This window comes from Tinamus guttatus, unplaced genomic scaffold, assembly GCF_059628265.1.
Source record: "Tinamus guttatus ecotype Peru unplaced genomic scaffold, ASM5962826v1 Tinamus_guttatus_pri_ptg000602l, whole genome shotgun sequence".
Taxonomy (NCBI): Eukaryota; Metazoa; Chordata; class Aves; order Tinamiformes; family Tinamidae; genus Tinamus; species Tinamus guttatus.
In genome coordinates this window covers 2,492,431-2,513,965 of record NW_028289136.1, presented here as the reverse complement: position 1 = coordinate 2,513,965, position 21,535 = coordinate 2,492,431, and the positions used below count along the sequence as shown (strand labels likewise).

The 21,535-nt window shown below is 38.6% G+C and overlaps 1 protein-coding gene across 11 annotated transcripts in view; it reads left to right on the top strand.

Moving 5' to 3' along the window:
• The window catches only part of DLG2 (discs large MAGUK scaffold protein 2), a 946,755-nt gene that overhangs the window by 236,265 nt on the left and 688,955 nt on the right, over window positions 1-21,535 (top strand). The window contains exon 1 of one of the 11 annotated variants that reach the window (XM_088534960.1): window positions 9,014-9,192. The exons of 9 other annotated variants lie outside the window; for them this stretch is intronic. In XM_088534960.1, the coding sequence (XP_088391086.1) occupies window positions 9,073-9,192 (120 nt within the window). In that variant the 5' untranslated portion in view covers window positions 9,014-9,072. Of the gene's footprint in view, window positions 1-9,013; window positions 9,193-21,535 lie in introns of those variants that run through there. One more of the 11 variants, XM_088534963.1, reaches the window with a different exon arrangement.

The following is a 21,535-nucleotide window of genomic DNA, read 5'->3' as shown; positions in this document are numbered from 1 at the left end:
GTGGGCCCTAGGATGATGAGGATCCACTGCTGAGATAGACTTTTTCACCATCAATTATCATAAAAAGACAGTTAAATTCTCCAAAGCAACATGGGATTCAAATCTTTATTGGTTGATTAGCTGGGCACGATTTAGGCGATGGAGATGTTTCCACTTATTGCTTGGGAGTAATTTTGTTCTATAAATCTTGTTTGATGTCCCTGCAAAGGAAGATATCGTTCACCTTATTTTAGCAATTTAGAAATAATATTGTAATCACTGTGTAGGAGGGATAGAGGAATGGAGCGGAAAGATTATTTTTGAGTAGGGGAAGGCAATAAGAGCGAGCCGTGCTTTTTTCATGATTATTATAAGTATATGGAAATAACATCCAAATGGTTCCAAGCTGATTGGTATATACATATTTACAGGTAGGTATGTATGTATATATGTATGTGTACATGTATCTCTCTATTTTTAGTAGTGTCCAAAGAAGTTTTAAAATTTATGTCCAGTGCTGAGTGGAGGCAAGTAAAATTGCACCATGGCTGCTGGAAGACATCACCAACAGCAGTCACATGAGTTCGTAAGTGGCAAAAGGCAACGGAAAATTAAACATTTTTTCCCAAAAACTCATGTTCCTTGGTGTGCCAGTTTGATGGGACAGTACGATTAATCAATGGTAGTAGAGTAAGATAGGAGAAGTGAAAGGATGCAGTTAAAACTGCTATTTTTGAGACGGTCCTGCACCGTTAGTGATTTTTTTAAAACTAATTTGTATTTTAAAAAATGGAACTGTGCTAGAGGGACCAGTGGGAGGGAAGTAGAGCTGAAAATGTTTTGACTTGATGGCTAAAAGAGGAGCTGAAGCAAGGAATGAAATCTCTTGCAAAATTCTACAGGAAAATCCTCTGTCAAAACACAAGAGTTTTTTTTTTTTTTTTTTTTTTTTTTCTGACTCTACTATTCCTGTTAGGATAAGTTTGCAATGTCTTAGTCTAGCGATTATTTTTATGATTTGGATAGTTCTAGAGGAAAAAAAGTGTTTAGGTTGGCAGGATATCTTCACCTGCTGTAATCTCAACTCTCAGAAGAAATGAAAATACAGCATGCATCACTAACTTGTAGGTAGCTGACAAGGACTTTTGTAATGTTAGGTATGCAGTTATACTAAGGTAATATGTAAGCCTGATTTAATCCCACTTTTCTGGACTCTGCAGGCAAATACGCAAACTTTATTTATAAAAGCTCTGATTAGCAGGGAAACCATATATTTACACCTACAGTGTCACATTTTGGGGGGCTTATTAGGCAATAAAGTGAATTCTCTTAGAGAGATTTTTCTCTTTACTAAGAGATTTTTATCTTCCTTCTTCTTCTTCATAACATACCTATTTTAAGATTTTTTTTTAATAAAGTAGTTATATATAGTAGGTATATACTTTGTAATGACAAATGCAATTAAAAAATCACCAGGTGTCTTCTTCTATATATGATTGATAATAAATTATGTATTTAGTCTTTATTGAGCCTAATAATTTGCTTTTGACTCATAAAACTTCTTGAAATATCTTGAATCTTGATTTGAAACTATTGACACATAAATTATACTAATATCCTTGTAAATCATTTCACTAACTCATTATCCTTTGATATAAAATGCTGTTTAGGTTTAAATAACTTTTCAAGAACTGGCTAAATGTAAACATATTTTCAAAATAAGGTATTTATATTGCTAAACAGATTCATAGCTGAGGTTTGATAACCTATTAAGCTAATAATTGCTATCAATTGAATGAAGAGAAATAGTTACAGCATGGCTAATGACTATCCATCTTTGTACTCTCCAGGATTTGTAAAACCTAACAATTTGCTTGATTATTAAAAATTCTGTCTACAAAAAAAAGCCTAAAGTTGTGTGTTCATGAAAGCAGAGATTACTTTAGTTGTTACAGAATTTATATCATGTTCCTCAGTGCAATAATAAGTTCCCTTTTAATAATCTGTTCCACAAAAATCACAATACAGAAAATAAAATCCTAGGTGTTTTGACACATGCAGGTCTTTATCAAGTACAATACAAAATCAAGTTGTTCTTACACTGACTTACAATAAGTGTTTTGTTCTTTTTAATTTTTCATATACAAAGACCACAGTAATTTCTTGGATGAAATTGTTGGAGGTTTATTTTTAAATACTGTAATGAATGCAGTTGAACTTTGGAGGTTCATTCTTTCTTCATTCATGCTGTTACCATGGAAATGTGGATTTTATGCTTAAATGAATTAGCTTAGTTCATAAATTATAGTTCATAAATTATAAAAATAAAATGTTAATTCATAATTGGGGAGTGATGGCAGATCATGAAAAGACAGACCTAATTTTCCCCAAGTTTTCCAAACAACCATGATAAATGTAATGTTTTTCTGGAAAAAAAACAGCATAGCCTTCTAACCATCTAGGCATTCCATCTTGTCTTCAGCTCTTTGTCTCCCTCGTTGAATTACAGACTGTGCATATCAGAAAGACAAAATCACTTTACAGATTAGCTTTTATAGGGAACAACTATGAAGATGCTTCATTCTTTATTTTCCTGGTATTCTCTTTCATTCACGTGCACTTCATGAACATGCATGTCCCTATATATGTATGAGTGTGTTTATACATATAATTAATATAGAAATTAATGGGAATGTGTTGATCTGCACACACTGCTACAGAAGTGTCTCACCCTGCAAAGGGCAAAATATAAAAAGCACCATGCAGAGATCATGTGGCTTCAAGATACATTTTTTCTTATAACTCTTTGCTTTAAAATTCTCTGTATTGCTGGGGTTCAGATTTTTGCTGTTCATTTATAACTGATGTGAAATTTATGACACCACTCAGAAACTGGAAATTTAGAAACCAGTCAGGACAAAACAGTCACTATTTTGATGAATTACACAGAATCACAGAATAGTTGAGGTTGGAAGAGACCTCTAGAGATGATCTTGTCCAATCCCCCTGCTCCAGCAGGGACACCTAGAGCACGGGGCACAGGGTGGCACCCAGGCAGGTTTGGAAGATCTCCAGAGAAGGAGATTCCACAACCTCTCTGGGCAGCCTGTTGCAGGCTGCTGTCACCCTCACAGAAAAGAAGTTCTTCCTCATATGGAGGTGGAACTTCCTGTGTTTCAACTTGTACCCATTAGTCCTTGCTCTGTCACTGGCCACCACCAAGGAGAGATTTGCCCCCTCTTTACATTCTCCATCAGGTATTTATACATATTGATCAGATCCCCTCTCAGTCTTCTCTTTTCCAGGCTAAACAGGCCTAACTTGCTTAGTCTTTCCTCATGCAATAGATGTTCCAGTCCCTTAATCATCTTCGTTGCTCTACGCTGGACCCTCTCTGTAAAGTTCCATGTCCCTCTTGTACTGGGGAGGCCAGAAGTGCACACATAAGGATTATTAAGTCTCCTTTATTCAAAAGGTAGTGCCTTCCTGAGGACTTTCATCTTGATCTTCACAGAAACATTGTCGTATGAAGGGACCATATCAAGCAAAGATTATCTTCCCATCATTGGAGATTTTGAAGGACAGGCTATACAGCCTCAGTCTAGTGTTTCCTTGGGATGGGAAGATGGGCTAAGTTGTCATTTGCTACCGTGTCTCTATCCACAGTAGCATAACTGTGGATAGAAACTATTTTTCAAGAATAGAAACCCCTTTTCAAAGATGTTATGATGTCATGAACTCATAGGGTGAGAAGACAGGCTGGTAAGGTCACTGAATAAAATGCACATTGTGAGGATCTGTTAATCATCAATTTGGCTGAAATCCAAGAAATTCAGCTGTGGGTCTTCAGGGCTGAAATAGCCTTGACAGTTTAAACTAAAATCCTGGCACTCCCAGCAGAGGCTGTAATGGAGCCACATCTTCTCAATCAGTCCCACAGGACAAGGTATAAAGTAAACTTGATCCACAGGTTAGAGAGACAGCAGAGGGAAAATGTGTCTCCTTGTTTTGTGTTCTTTTTTGGTCTTTGGGTGTAGTAAGACGGCCATTCCCAGAAGGTCACAGTCATAGAGAGAAGAATCTCACAGGATCAGGTTGTGCTTCACCTGGTTTTTCTTTATCTATTATTTTGCCAAGTGATTCTTCAAATTTACTCATTATAAATGGTTTTATGGCTCTTTCTTGAAATAGTAACCACAAAGTCTTGGATTATAAAAGTTATATACATTTAATATTGAGATGGAATGACTTCTAAGTAAATTATATGCTCTTCTCATGTATCCCATCAAAACCTTCCTCTATGCAACCACAGAGGAGAGAAACCAGATGGCTGGGGACATCATCAAGAAAGGAGCATTGAATCTTAACAAACGGACACTTATATTAACAAAATTTTGTGGGAGGAAAGAAAAAATAAATAGAACATTTTTAGGAAAAACTGTGATTTAAGTTAAATCTTCCCAGGGGAAGCTTTTTGCTGTTTACTGGCCTGAAAGTTAGGAATAATGTTTGACATAGCAACTTTTGCTTCAGAATAACAGGGTACCAGAGATATGTTTACAGTACTGAATATGATAGTTTGTAAGTAATCTATTCACCCTTTCTCTTTATGAAAATATGATTTTCTGAATTCAAACAGCTGATCTAGCTCTTCTCTCTTTTATGTTTTAGTCAATGTTGCTGTTCAATTTACAATGAAAACCTTAGGCATATATTCTTGCCAATTCTGGCTGTTGAGCTACAAACCCCTGCCTACAGTTGTTTCCAGTTGCCTCACAGGATCAATCCACTCTTCAGGAATGTTCCATCAAGAAGCTGTAGCCCATAATGTACCCAAGACATGAGGTCTCTATCAATGATTTCTAAAGTATCCCATCCCCATGCTTAGATACCCACATAGTATTTTCATGACAGTTCAATGATGACAATTCCAAACCGGAGAAATGGCAAAAGAAAATTTTCCAGTTGCAGGTTTGTGTGCCCACATCAGAGGTGTTTGGTCAAAGCACTGCAACAGCAGGTGGGTATTGGCAGTGGAGTGTGGGTATAAAGAGTGTGATGGAGCCCAGGGGTAGTCACGTGCACAACAGCACAAGCCAGTACCTATACCATCACTACAAAAAGGGAGAGAATTGCCCTTTTGGCTGATATAGACCAGTGTCCCAGGCTATCCACATTGATACGGATGAGATTTGTGTGGCCAGATCTTACAGAATGCTTTGCTAACTTCTACCTCTGCAAACTTGTGTTCTCCTCTCTTTGAGAGGACAGGAGTGTCATTCTCTGTCTGTCCAGGGTGCAAGGTTCCCTTCTCTTCAGTCTGTTCTCTCTCTCTTTTCTGGATTTTATAGAGATATCTGCTTTGCTTGTGTTCATCGGGTGTGTTTACTCTTGGATAAAGATATGTCTCGTTGCAGCAAGCCTCTCAAAGGCCATTTATAATACTTAACCACAAATGTGGTACTTAAGTACATTGTGCTGTGGTCAACACACACTGGAGAACATTTCTTTCTTTGCTGTATTTTTTAGCCAGTTGTTTTTATTGCTATGCTCCTTTAAAATATCACCCTTTCCGTGCTGCCTGGGAAAAGAGAAAAACAAAACTTGAAAGCAGTTAGGCTGCTCAGGCTGAAAATATCACTCTCCAACATGATTTCATTGTTTCCCTATATGGTTTTCTAAGTATTGTCTGTTCTGTGCTTATATGGTGCCATAGTACTATAATGCCATAGCTCCAAGACACAATGATAATACCATATTACTAGTACTATTGCTATTATTGTTATTACAATCATGATTACTACAACTTCTGGGCAGTTGTAGGGCTGTTTTGGTCTATCTGAAGTTGCCAAGGAGCTGGCAGGATGTTGTCTCCCCTCATGAGATCAAGGTCCACCAGGGCAGCAGGTTCCCCTGCACCGTTTGAACCCCTGCAGACAACCAGGATTTCCTTCCAAGCATTCCCATTTTTTCCTTTTGAATGCATAAGGGGTAAAGTAGTGAGGATATTGCACACTTGAAGATAATGGCTCCAGTGGTTTCCCTAACCTAAGAATATTCAGGTCACAAGTTGTGTGTCTTTTTGAAGAGGGTCTGAAGCTTTTAGGCTTTTTGTCCTGTAGCTTTTTTCAGACTACTGTCTCTCTATTGAATTTATACCTAACCTTTATTTTTTTTTTTTAATGGAGTAACATCTTTCATCCCCAGGATTCTTCCCTGTAGTCTCATGTTGAAGGAAGTCCCGAGCATTTGAAATATTCTGCTATTTTTGGTATGTCTGGCAGACTCGGGCAAGCCTTTTTCCTCCTTCATTGTTACCAACTTTATGTCAAGGACAGTAAATATGACCAATAAGTGATGCTCTTGAGGAGCTATTAGTCATAATAAAATGCTGTATGTTCCTTGATGAGAATGCTGCCCTTAAAAATTAGACTGCTGCAATAAGAAATGTTTTGGCACAGGTGAACAGACCCTGCCGGGATCTGCTTGTGCAGATTACCTGAAGTAGCCCCTGCTAAATGTGTGAGCTTGGTCTGCTATCAAAGCAATACCTTGTTGGCTTGTGCAGAGGTTTCAATTTTCCAGCAAATTCTCCAATGCCCCACAGTTATTATAGGAGGCACCTGCCACAGCGATGGGAGTCTTCCCTTTTTACCGTTACAGTGTTATGAGGGTCACAGTCTGCAATTTCCTAGATAACTTTTCCTACTAGACACCCAGCATTCATGAGAGATCTTCCAAAGTAAAGACTTTAGGACTGCATTATTTCTTGTTTTCTGAAATGAATCTTGAAGTCTTTTATACAGATGGTCAGTTGGGAGCTGTAAAAACTGCATTGTTTTGTATTTGCACAACTTTCTTTCTGTAAGGTTCCCATTTGCCTTTTGTTCTCCTTGTGTGCCCACAAACAAAAACATTAACTTTTTAGGGTCATGAAGCAGAAAGTTGTTTCGGAGCGTTTGCTAACAGGTATTTTGTGTAATTCCTTTGGCAGAAAAGAGACTTGAATTCAATTTTCATAGGCAGCTGCATGTTTGCTTGAAACTTGACTGCCTGTTCGGAGCTCTGCAACTATTCATCTTTGTGTTTTGAACCGCATTTCTCCAGTGGATCACCATTCCCTAAGATCTGCAAGGTTTTTTCAATGAATCAGATACCTAATTATAGTTGTTAATGTAATGCCCTGCAAAATAAGCCAGGATTCCTTTCCTTTTCTACTCATTTGAGGAGGGTCAAAAAAATACATCAATTAATTCTCACCTTCTTTTGCTGAGCAACATATTACTATGTTTTAGCTTATTTGTCAGAAATTGCTGCAACAGAAGTCTGAACTCCTGTAACTTGTGGATATTCCAGCTTTCTAGACTATGCCTTCTAGACCCTTGTTTAATTACTAATAAAAGTTGAGGAATTAGAGTTAAGAACAGGGTCTATCTATTCTGTTCTGGAAGTCACTGCTTATGCCAAAGAAGGTTGTCTTTACTAATTACTTAATTTGTATGACAGATGGAGCTGAGGATCAAATTAAGTAGCTGTCTCAGGATACGTTATAGAGCAACATCTAGCTTTAAACACGACTGTCTTTTTCGTTCCTAAAAAAAGGCACAAACAATGATGGGCTAAAAATAGCTGTTCACTTGGATTTGACGACAGTTTCTGGGAGCTGTCTTTAGGAAGATGTTGAAAAAAAAAAAAAAAAGAAACTGCTGTCTTTTCCCCTCCTCCAATTCTTCTTTAAATGCATAGTCTTCTGCTTAAGTTTCTTCACCTCCTTGTCCACAAAAAGGTGCCCGTGACTTTGATAGCACTTTGGTACTTCAGCAGATCTCAATGGTAGGGTGGGTGGGGGGTTATATAAAGCATTATTAAAAAAAAAAATCCTAAAAGTCACTGCAGCTGTTTCTGCTAAGCTCTGCTTATCCTACACAATTTGCTCGGTGCCGATAGAAGGTGGTTGTAAAGCCTTTTCCACTCTTTGCCTCCCACAGCATCTGCTGCAGTAAAAAAAAAAGCACAGAGGCTCTATCCTGATTTCATTCCTGGAGACTGCTTCGTAATTCAGGGCGAATAGCGGTGCTTCCCGGCACTGTAAACACCGAGTTGCAGCTCTGACTTTGCGTCCCTGCAGACGAGTGAACAATTAGTTAATTTGCAGCATCCAGTGGTTGACAGGAGTGAGAGAAGTGATTTGATGCTGGTTTTTTGTGCTCGTGAATTCAAGCTTTGCCTCCTGGCTAGGCTCTGAGTTTCCTCTTACAGGAAGATATTCAAGCATTTTAGATTCAGAATCAGCAGTGACAAATGGGAGGGCAGAGTTTTCGCTAGAATTTGTCTGCTTTCATTTTAATTTGTGCGCTGCGTTTCTTACCATAGCCAAGCAAGAAAACACATTTTTTTCTTAAAAACAATGTCCAAAATCTTAGCTCGGAGCACAGGGAAATTCAGGCTCTTTAGAACTAGTCCGCTGCATATTTATTAAATGAGAGTGAAGGAGTAGGTGGGACTTTTTATTTAAAAATAGATTAGCACAGGAGACTGAACTTGCATTTGAGGAAACATTAATAAGCCAGCCAGCCATTGTCCTCAATCAGAGGCTGTATTTGTAAGTAGAACATGTTGAATCTGTCATGATTGATGACGTTGTCTTTGTTAAAAGGGATGCTGCATCTTTAACAAGACCAGACAGAAACAGTGCAGAAGCTACAGAAAATTTAAGAACTGGAAGGGATCTTTTCTTCATTTTCTGTGTATACTGTTTGTAAAATACTTCACAGAAAACCATCAAAGCTGGGGGGAAATAGAAGTAACTTGCTGCTGCTTATATTTTAATTCCTCACCTTTCCCCTCTGGGTGAGTTCCCCCTCCTTTTTCCCCCCTGAATTTAAAATGCTGGAAGGAGAAGCAACTGAGGTCCAAGTTTCAGACGCTGAATTCTCGGCTAATTGAAATTACGGGGCACATTGCTATATATAGTCGGCGAAGAGATATGTAGCTTTCACTCAGTGCCTTCAAGACATGTCTTTTTGTAGTCAGAAAAGCAGAGATCAATGCATTTTCTAACTGACAGAGGGAACGGATGCTCCTTAGTAGCACATGCTCGGGATCGTGTGTGTACCGTTTGTGCAGAGCAGAGCCGCTGAACACTGGTCCATATGCTCCTTGTTTACTGCAATGTTTTTTGCATGTTACTGTGCACTCCGGACTAATGTGAAGGTAAGAGGAGACGAGACAACAATTTGGCAGAACTGTACATGTAAAACCAGCTGCAGAAAATGTCTACCTTGTTTTGCTGAGTACTTTGGAATTGCTGGCTGAGCAGGCATATTATTACAGGTGGTTGTGGAGGCTTTATTTTATCGTTGTCTGTGTAGCTTAAGCATAGAAGCATGCTTTAATTTTGCAGCATAGAGACTTTCAGCTTTTAACTGCTTGCTGCTCGGGTTCTGGGCTTGTATAATAGGATAAACATGTTTTGGTGCTGTCCAGGTAGGCCAGAAAAAAAGAAACCAAAGGTTGTTTGTACAAAGCTACATGGCTTTATATAGTATAAGAATTCCTGTGCTCTGGTCTCCCGTGCATCCTCCAAGTTAGGCTGCTTGCATGCTGTCTTGCTGATTACTTGTCTGAACCGGGGGTCTCGCTGCTGTCGCTGGCTCTTTTTTTTTTTATTCTTTGTCCTGTCTTTGTTTCTAACTCAAAACAAGATGCGTGCAACCAGATTGTCAGCAGTGTCCTCAGAAATAAAAAAGATGGTATTGCTGCAAAATGTTACAGGGAAAAAAAAGAAAAAGAAACGCCAGCTGGCAGCACTGGTCTCACAGTAACTGTTAAGCAGCCTCTGTCATTCATGTCAACGTCTGCTTGCTCTGTTAATTAGTGTCAGAACTTCAGGACAAGTTGCTGGGTATATTACCTTGCCCGCAAGCGGGATGATGCCAGCGGACGGCATCGCTGGCGCTGGGCTGAGCGCTGAGCCAAGCCGTGGGCCAGCTGCGGGGATCCAGTTGCATAATTGGGATGAATTGCAGGCAACATATTGGGGAGGCACTTTTGGCATTCCAGCGTTTTCAAGTTCAAACGAGCGTGTCCGTCTGGGAAGGAAAGCACTGGCAAGTGCCAGACCATCACAGTTAGAACTGTTTTACCTGGAGGATTAGTTGCAAACAATATTTTGTTTTAAACTGCTTGAAGCATGTTTCTGAATTAAAGTGAGTTTTTTTTTCTATATGCACTTGGTTTTATAATAATAAACATAGTATGTGCTTATTAGGTCAAAATACTTGTTGGTCATTTGTTTTGAAAGTAGAATGATCTTATTAAAAGGGCACATTCTAACAAATCCTATATATGTGGTGAATTTGTACTGCTGGTTGTTCTACTGAATTGCCAAGCTTTCATATTTCAATTACTTTCTAATTAACTTTTGCACTTCCTACCCCACTGCTGAGGAGGAATATAAAAAATATATAATTTTGAATATGTGGATAATGTGCCAAAACATACAAGTTAAAACTTTTTGTGCTGTTCTGTCTTAAAATACAGTTATTGCCCTTTTCTTATGCTCTCTCTATAATGTTTTTGGCAGATGAGTAAATTATATACACATTATATGCTCCGTGTTTTATGTAGTAAATTCTCAATAAAGCAGAAACGTTTGGAAACCAACCACTCTTTTTTGTTAAGATCATTTTGTCCCTCCGAGCCTGCAGTACTGTCCAGTACTATGTTAAAAGTGGTATGGTTGCTGAAAAAATGATTTCCAGGTCTAAATATGAATAGATACAGGAGAGATCTCAATGATGTGGCTCATTTCACTGTGAGTTTCATGAGATACCTCGTCAGTAAGTGCCACTGTAACTGTTAGGAGCCTCATGGGTTTAACTTTCAAAATGTCTTTGCTTCCATTCACAAACACAGGGAAAAAAAAAAAAAAGAGCAAGGCTTAAACTAGCCCAAGTCCAATGATTGTTTGGACAAGAGAGTTTGAATTTGCTGGAACTTCTTCAGCTGTTCCATTTTTCTGTAATACTTATCTGATATCCAGAATCCATCTACTAGCTGTTACGTGATATCCTGAGATTACCTTCAGTTAGTTGTTCTGACGGCATCTATTTCACCCATTTGAAAAGTATACTTTGGTTATCTACTTTCCAAGCTGTCCTTTGGGGTATAATAACATTTAGGAAAGCTGCACAAAGTTTGCAAATCCCTGGGGGAACTGCCCAAGTGTGACAGTTCTACTGACACCTCCAATAATTCCAATTTTCCTTTTCAGTCATTAAAAATTACTAAATAGGTGCTTCTTGAAAGGTACTCCCCATGCCCAGTCAACCTTAAATATATTAAATATTTCTGCAGACTTCTCTTGTTTTTAACTTGGTTGGCACTTACATACGCCACACAGCTCAATGGGTGGCCAAAATAAATGAAATACTTTATAAAACATCTGTTTCTAGTTTGGGATTTTTTTCCCCTTTAAAATGGGTGGAAAAAAAATCCTAGTGGTTCTCAAATATTTTACTCTTTAAGTCATAAGATAGTATTAAACTATAAGTACAGGCTGTAACAGGAAATAGATTTGCTTGCCCTGGAAAGTGAAAAAGAAAAGCAATTGGGTCTGTTGCTGATGGCAGCTGCAGTTCATGGCTTTAGAGAGAGCAGATTTTTCAAGTTCAAGGTAGGACTCTTGCTTCTTGGTTGCAGGCTCCCTGAAACTGCCCAAATGAGCTTAGTTGTCATATGCAGGCTTCCCAAAAGAGAGAGGTCCATCCCATGCATTCCTAATCAGAGCTTGTTCTTTTACAATTGACTATAGGACTGACCATGAGCGCATACCTGCCCGCATGTGTTACTGTTCCTTCTTGCCTGAGCAGAAGCAAAGTTGGGGAATAATGAAGGGAGAAGGATGTCTGAGAAGTTACAAATTCCTGAAGTTTCAGAATTTCTCTGTACCTACATGTTTTAAATGAAATTTGGTTTGAATTTTAAAATGAAAACAACATAGCCACTCATTACCACTGTCTGCTTACTAGACCCAGTGTTATTAAACTATTTTTTTAATTGATACATTTTTTTTGCTTTCCTGTATATGCACAATGTTGTATATCAGTAGATATCATTAAAGGCCAGTGGGGTCATTAAACTGAATTAAAATCCAAAAGCAGTGCTTCCAAGATGAGAGGTGTTTTTGTAGAAATGTGCAGGGTGCATGAAAAAAGTGAACACCTATATGCAGTAGTTAAATATGGTGCTGTATTTTCAGCATGACTAAGTCTCACACAAACTAACTATGGCAGCGGGTTGCCCAGTGTCAAATGTTTTTAGTTTTAATTGTGTCCGCTGTGTATTGCAAATACTTTCCATATTTATATGTAAGAGATTTTTTAGTGTTTGCCATTAAAAACTTTCTGTTCTTGGCTTAGATAAGTATTTTACATTCCCTCTGTTAGCAGTATTTCTTGTAAAAAATAGAGGAAACATTGCAAATACTTGGGTTCCATAGTGTGGCAAACTTTGAAAACTTTTATGGAGCAGGGTCCTATTTTTCTTGAAAGTCTGCAGGAGTTTTGCCTGGACGAGCTGTGTGTGCAGGTCTGACAGCTCGTGCTGTGGATCTGGGCTGCTGTTCCCAGCAAGCAATTTGAAGGTCACCTTGGGGGCATGCAGGCTGCTTCTGGGCATTTGGGTACCAGAGTTGAGATCTTCGGTATCTCAAGTGGGATGTGGTGTGGTCACAGGACCTTCTCCGCTTGGGACACCAGCTTAACTAAGTGCCTTTCTTGTGATTACTAACTTGAGTCATAGTATGGGCGACAAAGGTTTTCAGCCTGCAATCTCTTGCTTCTTCTGTGCTTCAGTTAAGAGACCATCAACTAGCTGGTGCCCAAAGGCACCATGCTGAGATTTATGGCAGAAACTTTGACCGATGCATTGCCACTTTTGGAGTATCTCCAGAGATGCAAAGGACAGGATAGGGCATGACGAAGGCTTAGGGATGATGCTGGAAGCTGGCATCCTTTAATTGCTTTAGCTGTCCCTTCTCATCCTCATGTCTTACCTGCCTTTAAAAGAAATATGCTATTAAAACTTAACTTAGCAGTTTCCTATTACAGTGTAAGCATGAGAATTAAGTAATAAAGGCAGCATAATTAGGGTAGCAAATATCAGAATTTTTGCACTGCCAGAAGCCATAAAACATAATAAAAAAGATCTCAGCTACCAACTTCTTTCTACATCTCTCTACACAGCTGCAATCCTTCCCTTCTCCCAGTATGTACATATATATCTCTACATAATTATGTTGCATATATCGCATATCTTGCCACTTTTACCAGTAACTGCTTTGGTCTTCTAAAGGAACAGACTTTCTGGTTGGGTTTTTTTTTTTTTTTCAGACTCTTTCTTTGAGATCTGTGTGCCAAAATACATTCTGATGGAGTCTTAGTATGTTCTTTGCTAATACGAGGTTAAGTTCAGCATTTATAAAGAAGTCAAAAGGATTTGGGCTCTCGGCCCTCACAGATTCCCAGATTTAGTCCTTGATTTGTTATGCACAATTCCTTATGTAAATATTTGACCATGCAACATCCCCTAGCACCTCTCTATTCAGTGAGGAGCAATTCAGAAGTCACATGGATACCTCTGAAATAGCATTCAACAAGTAGTAAACAGGAAAAGATTTTCTATAATTTAACTGAGAATAGACTTTAAAAGTGGTTTACTCAGGGCCAATTTCTGTTCAGGTATATTCCAGATATAATGTAATTTTGATTGTGTCTGACATGGGCCGACTTCTCTACTTGTAACTACAGAGTCATCACTATAATAAAGTGGCAGGTCAAAGTGCCCTGTTATGCTGAGACAAAATGTAGGTTACTCCTAGAAAGCAAAGATAGCTGGTGTGAAGTTCCCGCCCGGAGAGGCTTGGGGACAAGGAGAAGGCTGACATTATGTAAGCTGTGAATAGAGAGTTCCATTTCTCTAATATAGCTTGTCATTTGTTTATAAAATGTTTGCCTACACTATAAAGTAAGCAAGGCCTTGAACTTTATAAGGGATTTGTTTAACAACTCTCGGATTTGGCCTTGACAGATAAACACAGCTGAGTTATTTATATTGCTGTTATCCTCTTGTTAAAGAGAGAGGGAATGTCATGGAAGAGAATAACTCATTGCAAAAAGGGGTTACTGATCTGTGGGACCTACTTGTGCAGAAAGCGCTCTCAAGATTCCTGCAGCAATAATACCACAGCATTCATTTCTTATTGCTGTAACTGTTACTAAAATATACTGACATAAAATATACTGCCCAGTGTTATGCTTAAGTAGACACTGTTCCCATTTATGGGCCAGTTTTTTAAAATCACGCAGTGATGCTAATGGGAGTCATATTGTTCCAGTGGTAGATAGGAGATTTGAATTGCATCTCTACAGTTCAAATAGCTGTTCTGCCTGAACAAGAAACAGAGCATTTGCATCCTAAAGAGTGAGTTTTCCCGTTCTGAAATCAAACTTGTCCTTGTTTAAAATATCCAAGTACATAGTTTACCACTCCATGCAGCTATAAGTGTTGATTTACACTACATGGTCATAAAAATTATGAATGAAAGCAGTAATTAGAATAAACTATTAATCCAACAAAAGCTCTGGTTTGGTAGATATAATAAGATTTAACCCTTATCAACAGACCAATGCTATTTATAACCCTTATAAATAGGCAAATAGATACAGAGATGCTAAAGTGACAAACTTAGTATTAAGAAATTAAATCCACTACTGAGAATTCTTTGTGAACACCAAACAAATATGGTGGTGGGGATAAGCAGTACTGGATATTTTTTCAAGTTAATAGTCACAAAAATGGTGGTTGGAAGATACAGAAATTGGACACTCTTTTCTTCATTCAGAAATTTCTGGATAGATACTGACAGTAATACTAATGTTTTAATTATGTTTTGTATCTCCTGATTTGATATGGGCTCATTAGAGCTTTTTCAATGTGCTGCTTTTATCGGAGATAAATAATTGGCCTTGTTGTTAGAGGAGAAATAAAAGTATCTAGGACTGAAAAAATATTTACTTTTTTTTAATATATGCAAGTAACTACAATATAGTGTTATCTCTATATCAGACAATTTTATGTTTACATAAATATGATAGAAACAAAATTTTCTACTGTTTAATCCCCAAACTTATTGTCTGTATCTGACAATTTTGTGTTTACACAAGAACACTGAAAAGGGAAATGCTCTGCTGTTTAATCACCAGCCACACTGCTTGCCTTGTGTGCCTGCCCTTGTATGATTTTTAGGAGATTGTAGAGCAATTAGATCAACGTTCCCGACAACAATGTTGCATACAAAATGCTGAAGAACATGTGGTGAACTTAGACAAAAGTCATGTTTTCTTCTTCTGGGGAAATGCTCTGGCTCCTAAAACCAGGATGGGGAGAAGAGCAAAAGACCACTAATCCGTGATGGCTAAAGCTGGTAGCAGATAGCAGCAACTAAAGGCTGCCTAATGACAACTCACTGGTAACTTCCATTCATACTTACTTTTAGCTTCATATTTTTTTTCTGCCATTTTTATTCATGTTGAGTTAGATGCAGATTCGGTGTGTGGGATTGATTTGCCTTTTTCAGACTTAACCTCCACAGGTGTTTGCTGTCTTATACTGCTATTGGCTGTATATATTTTAGACACCATGAGATATATTCTTCTGATCCTCGTGTTATTGTCACTGGGTGAATGTATGAAATGTTTGGAAGGGGAGAAGACCCCTTTCCATCATATCTCTACATGCAGCAGTAAACTAGGAAACAAGGGACTAAGGAAGTGTCTTTTGGGAGTGATGATGTTAACATCTAAAAGAAGAATTAATATTGCTCAGCTGTGGACACACACTAAATGAACTCTAGAACAGGTTTAGACAGTCTATATCACACCTATTTCCCCTGCCAGAATAATGAATGATAGCTATATTAATGACTAATCCAGAAATATACAGAATAAAAGAAAATAAACTCACTATTATCATCACCATTTTCTCAGTGGAGGAAGAGATAAATGATATTTCTCTTTGTTTCTGCAGCAGAGATTTGAGTGTAAGGACTAGTATAAATTCTGCTGCTAATGGTGTAATTCCCAGACTTCTTCTGGAGATGAAGTAAAATAAAATCCAAATACCATAAAAACAAATCAGAGAAACCTAGGCACAAACCTTTTTCATTTCAGTATCTCTTTCAGCAAATGGGTAAAACTCTCAAATTCAAATTGGAGTCTCTGAGCAGTAATTGGAAAGACTTGCCTCCTTTAGATAGAACAGCGGATCATTAAAACCTTAGAAGAGGAAGATTAACTGTGGAAGTGAAACTCAGAAAAGCATTTTCATCCAAGTTGCAGGACAGATGAAGAAAAATATGCATTACTTTACACATATTTGTGGATATTTTGGACAGGATCCTATTCCAGATTTGTTTTCCAAAGTCAAGTTTTCATTTGCTAACAAAAATAAGTGGCCAAGCTTTAAAAGATTCTCAGTGAATATCCACAGATTTAAAATAGAAAGCAACAATCATCATTGTCTGATATCACAGACTATGAAACTACCAGGAGTAGTTTGAAAAGGGATATGTTTGCTGATGCCTGCCACATCTTTTAGAAAAACATTCAGTTTCTATTGAATGATTTCTGATGAGAAAAAGCTTATCACAGCTTTTATAAATGCAGTATTTTAGGGGCTGTTAAACATATGCAGAGTAATTCTAATCTGAATTAATCTAGCTCCCAACTTTTGGGGCAGTTTCCATCTTTTGTAACAGTGTCTGCAGGATTGAGGAGTCCGCTGCAAAGCATTATTCCCTGCCAGAGCAGTCCTAGACCATGGTGAAGTCACCACCTAATCATCTCTTTGACTCAGTAAATAAACGGAGCTCCTGGCACTCTTCATGCAGAGCCTGATTGCCAGAGCTTTCATCCCTCTCGTGGTTTCTCTTTGAGCTCTCTCCAGGGCAGGAACAGGCCTCCTGACCCATGGATGTGCAGCTGGACACAGCCTTCCAAAGCAATCCATGTCCTGGCTGATACCCACGTGTATGTCCAAGCTCATGTTGGCTCCTTTAACTTGACTGCTGCATGGAGAATGCACATTCTGCCCTGTATTTAGTAGGATTGACATCTGCTTAGCAGAAGACGCTGCTTCCCTAGCCCATTTCTGTAAGAATCTCTTGTTTTCTTCATTCCTACAGTCATGATTTCATTGCTGCCCGTGTTAAAAACTCATGGATCTACATCAGTTACCTGCCCTCCCCATCATTTACTGTACTCTTGTTTGTGTGTTGTTGCTAAATATGGTCAGCAATAAGTGACTGCGTTTTCTCCCAGGTGGTGGATAAATGCGATAAAAGCAAAAGGCCAGTCCCAGGGGGTCCCACTAAATACAGTGGATCGACAGCCCCATTTGTAATTACATTCTGAGCTCCGTCAGCAAGCTGCTTTAAATCCTTTCAAAATGTGCAATTTTGATTTTTTTAAATAAAATATCATGCAGTGCCATATCAAGTAATTTACAGGAGTCTAAGAACATTATATCAATATTGTTACCATTGTCAACCAAATCCTATCTGAAGAGAGATAGCAGGTTAGTTAATTTGACAGGATATGTTTTCCATTAACCTGGCATTACGTACATTTCTCTCTTTTAGATCTTTGTTAATATATATTTTTATCAGCAATTTCATGCTAAGTGCTTTTGAAAATATAGCCATAAGTATCACAATGAAAATTGCAAGGAATGAATCCCTTTAAACCCTTGTTTATGTCCCTATTGAAGAATCTGTCTCTCTAGCTGAGCACTAAGCAAAAGGCAGGAACTTTCTTGAAAGGCAGATCTTCCAAAATAGGGAATTCCCAGTTAAAATGGAGGAGTGAATAGCTAAACTCTGAAGGATGCAAAGCTTGTATGGAAGAGACTGTGTCTTTTATTGGACCGTCCCCTGTGGCTGGGAAAAAAAAAGCCATGGTTCTGCATAGCTACTACCCTTTCCCCTCACTTTATTAGAAATGAAATCAAATTATACAGCTTCTTTAGGAAAGGAAATTGGTAAGCCTTTGCCAGATAATTCTATTTCTACTAGAAGACCTATGAAGACAAGAAACTGAATTCTTGTTAAAAGGAAAGTCATGTTCATCGCTACACTCGTATTCTACTCTCCCTGTGCACTTTTGAAATCTTATTAATTTCTTACAAAAAAATCGATTGTGCTGAGCCATTTGGATATACTCACATGTCTCTTGCAGTCCTTTAGATCTTAAAAGTGAGGAGATGAAGGCCACATGCTGGTATTTAACCATGTGCAAAACAGAAAGTGAATATAGGGTATTTTGCTTCTAAAACAAGAGAGCAATCAAAAGAACTCAAGTGGCTTCCAGCTCACCTAACTTTAAACATCACTGATGTAAACAGCTATATCTAGCGATTTCAGACTCCCTTTAGTGTCATTTGAGAGGAATTGCCTCTTTTGAGTCATGATTCATATGACCTACTTTCAATATCTACATAAAGATGAGACTAATTGTGTCCTGAAAGTGCCAGTTTCTCTCCCTTTATTAAAGAGAGCTTAGGGTGACTTAGCTAAGATGTAGCTCTTTCTGTTATAGACATCTCCATATGGACCAATTCATCTCATCCTTCAAAGCAGCAAGCACAGCCCTGGTAGTGCTTGTCAGGCAGCTTTCTCTCCTTTTGCACACATCAGAGGAAGACAAGGATGTGGAGGGGAGGAGCAAACTATTGTGAAGGATCAGCCAAGGTGTCCTCGAGATGAGGCCAGAGCAGGGGCTTGTGGTTCAAGATCATCTTTGGTTTTGTCTTGGAACTTTGCTTCTAAATTACTTAATATATGAAAAACAAGCACTGAATATTGAACTATTTGCATCGTGTTTCCCTCTTACCCAGCTGCTAGATCAGCCCATTATTTCACTGATGTTCAAGTGTTATGTTTTATTTTTGTTGCTTTAATATTGTGAGAGGCCAGGTTCAGGTGAACAGACTTAGGCCTGGTTCTTATCTTGGACCTGTGCAGCTTTCGCGGTGTAGGCAGATCTGTGTAGGCTGCAAAGGCCACGGAAGAATGCATGGAGCACCCACATGGAGTGAGATCTGATTCACTACTCAAACCCCCAAATCAAGGTGTCTTTGAGGAAGGAGGTTCTTCCTCTGAGTTGGGTGCCTACAAGCCAGCAAATATAGATCATCTAGAGAGGAATTTTGATCACCCTAAGGTGGACAGCTGACTACATTATAATCCTCAGAACAGATCCCAAATGATTTTCTCAGGGGTAAACAGGTGTAAAAAGGCAAAAAGAAAGACAGAACATGGGCCTAGAAGTATAGGTGTGACTCTGGAAGACCTGAACTGCTTCCAGTGATTCACCAGGGAAGTACTGGTAGCTGTAAACTAGTTACTAATGCTTCTTTGGGGGATATTTTGCAAGGATTATTTAACAAATATTTGTACAACACCTGTCATTTCTGTGCTGTAGATTTGCTGGGCAACTAGCAGGCAACGTAAGTATCAGGGACTTGTTAAGATAATTACCAATTTTTCAAAAGTTGTTATCAGCTAGTTACCAGGGGATTTGTGAAGCTCTAATTACCTGGTCATCTGACCAAAAGAGCTGTCTTGACCCTGTGATTATCATCCAGATAGACTGAAATGTTGACACAATATTCTAAACAGATCAAACTACACACAAATTTTGACAGCCAAGTGAATATTTATTTCATTCTCATACAAAAAATGTAACACTTTTCAACCTAAAAAATAATATGATTTTAATTGTAACCCATAGCTTGTTGCTGTATATTTGCTTTTAATGATGTTGAGCAAAGGGAGGAAGTTTTCTGTGTTTTGTTTTTAGGAGAATTCATACATTTACTACAGAAAAATGTCTGAAAGATATCTAGTCAGGCGCTGAATTATGAATAGATTCATTGCCCCCCATCGGGATGTTGTTGCACAAAAGGTGATGAGAGAGGCTTTCATGTACGAAGATTTATTTGAGGGCTCTGTAGCTGACTGAAGGTAAAAGTTGTTTTGGGGAAAAAAAAATGAAGGGGAGAGAAAAGGGAATGGGAAATTTTACCCCAAGGGCCTGCTAGGAAAAGAAGGGGTGAATGTTTCCCCAGATGATCATTCCCTTCTGGGTGTCTTCTCCAAGGCAGAGCTCGGAATAACTTTTCCAAAGCTCCGAAGTAACTTTCTACTTTTCTCAGGACCTCCTCCGTCCTGCCCGTGCCACTGGTTGCTCTTGCCCGCTGTGCTGGTGGGGCTGTTGGAGCACTCTTTGGTCAGGCAGAGGCTGTTGAGTCTTTTCCATGTATCTTATTGGTAGAGTTTTAGTCATTCTGTTTGGTTCTACCTTTGGATTATAAACTAAATTCTAGAATGCAATTTGTGGAAAAAAAGAGGGAAAAAGACTGGAGGAGGGAAGACAATTCAAACGTTAATGGCCATAACGTCCTACAAAACCCAGCATAACAAACATAAAGTTTTCTAAATGCGTCCATGACAGGTGATTTGGAATAAGAGCACTGTGGAAAAGGAAGGTCAGAGGTACGGCCAGAGCAGCCAGGACTGCAGAGGTGGGGGTTTTCCATGGGAAAGACTGGCTGCAACCATGCAGGTGAGAGGAAGGCTGCAGAGATGCAAGTGAAGGCTCCTGGCATTACTATGCTTAAGGTGATGTTTTCTTTAACCAACCTGTTCTGGGAGAAGGCAAAAAAATAAAAGAGAAGGTAACTGTAATAAGATTTCCAAATGAATGATTCCAGAGACTCCTTAACCCTCAAATAACAACACCCTGAGGCATCAGTCTTGCGACTGACTGCACAGAGTGAGCATAGAATTGAAGCTTAGGTCATATCTTAAAAATAATACAAAAAGGCATTAAAAAGTCAGCAGTATTTTTTGTCTCTCCTTGCTGACTGTGAAAATAATGAGTCATTTCTGGGTTTCCCTAGTTTATTCTGGTCTTGTTTGTTTTGTTTTTATTATGCTTGAATTGCATCTGCCATGATTCTTGTCTCTTCTTCACACATGTACAGTCTCTTCACTATTGACATTTGATTTTTGTTCTTTGCCTTGCATCAACCTTATCTACAAATGACTAATTTTCAAAACAGTTGCTTCCTCTCTGATACCTACAGTGATATTTTCTCAGTGAAATACTGCTTGTTGCTTTCACAGTGCACATCTTTCAGAAGATACCTTGGGACATAGCTATAAACAAAAACAAAAAAAGTAGTCTTCATATATCAAACCTTGCAGAACTTCTTCCAAAGCTTTATTGCTTATTTTCCATACTGTGTCTCTATGAGGCTGACTACTGCACCAGGTCCCTGCGATGACCCCTCAGTCCGATTCTCTGAGGGTCTGTCCTTTTGCAGTGCTGCTGCATCACATAGTGGCATTTTGAACCAGTGAAAATGTGAACTAAGATGATTAAAATTTGGTTTAATTTCAGACACCAGCATATTCTAGGGCAGTTTTCCATTA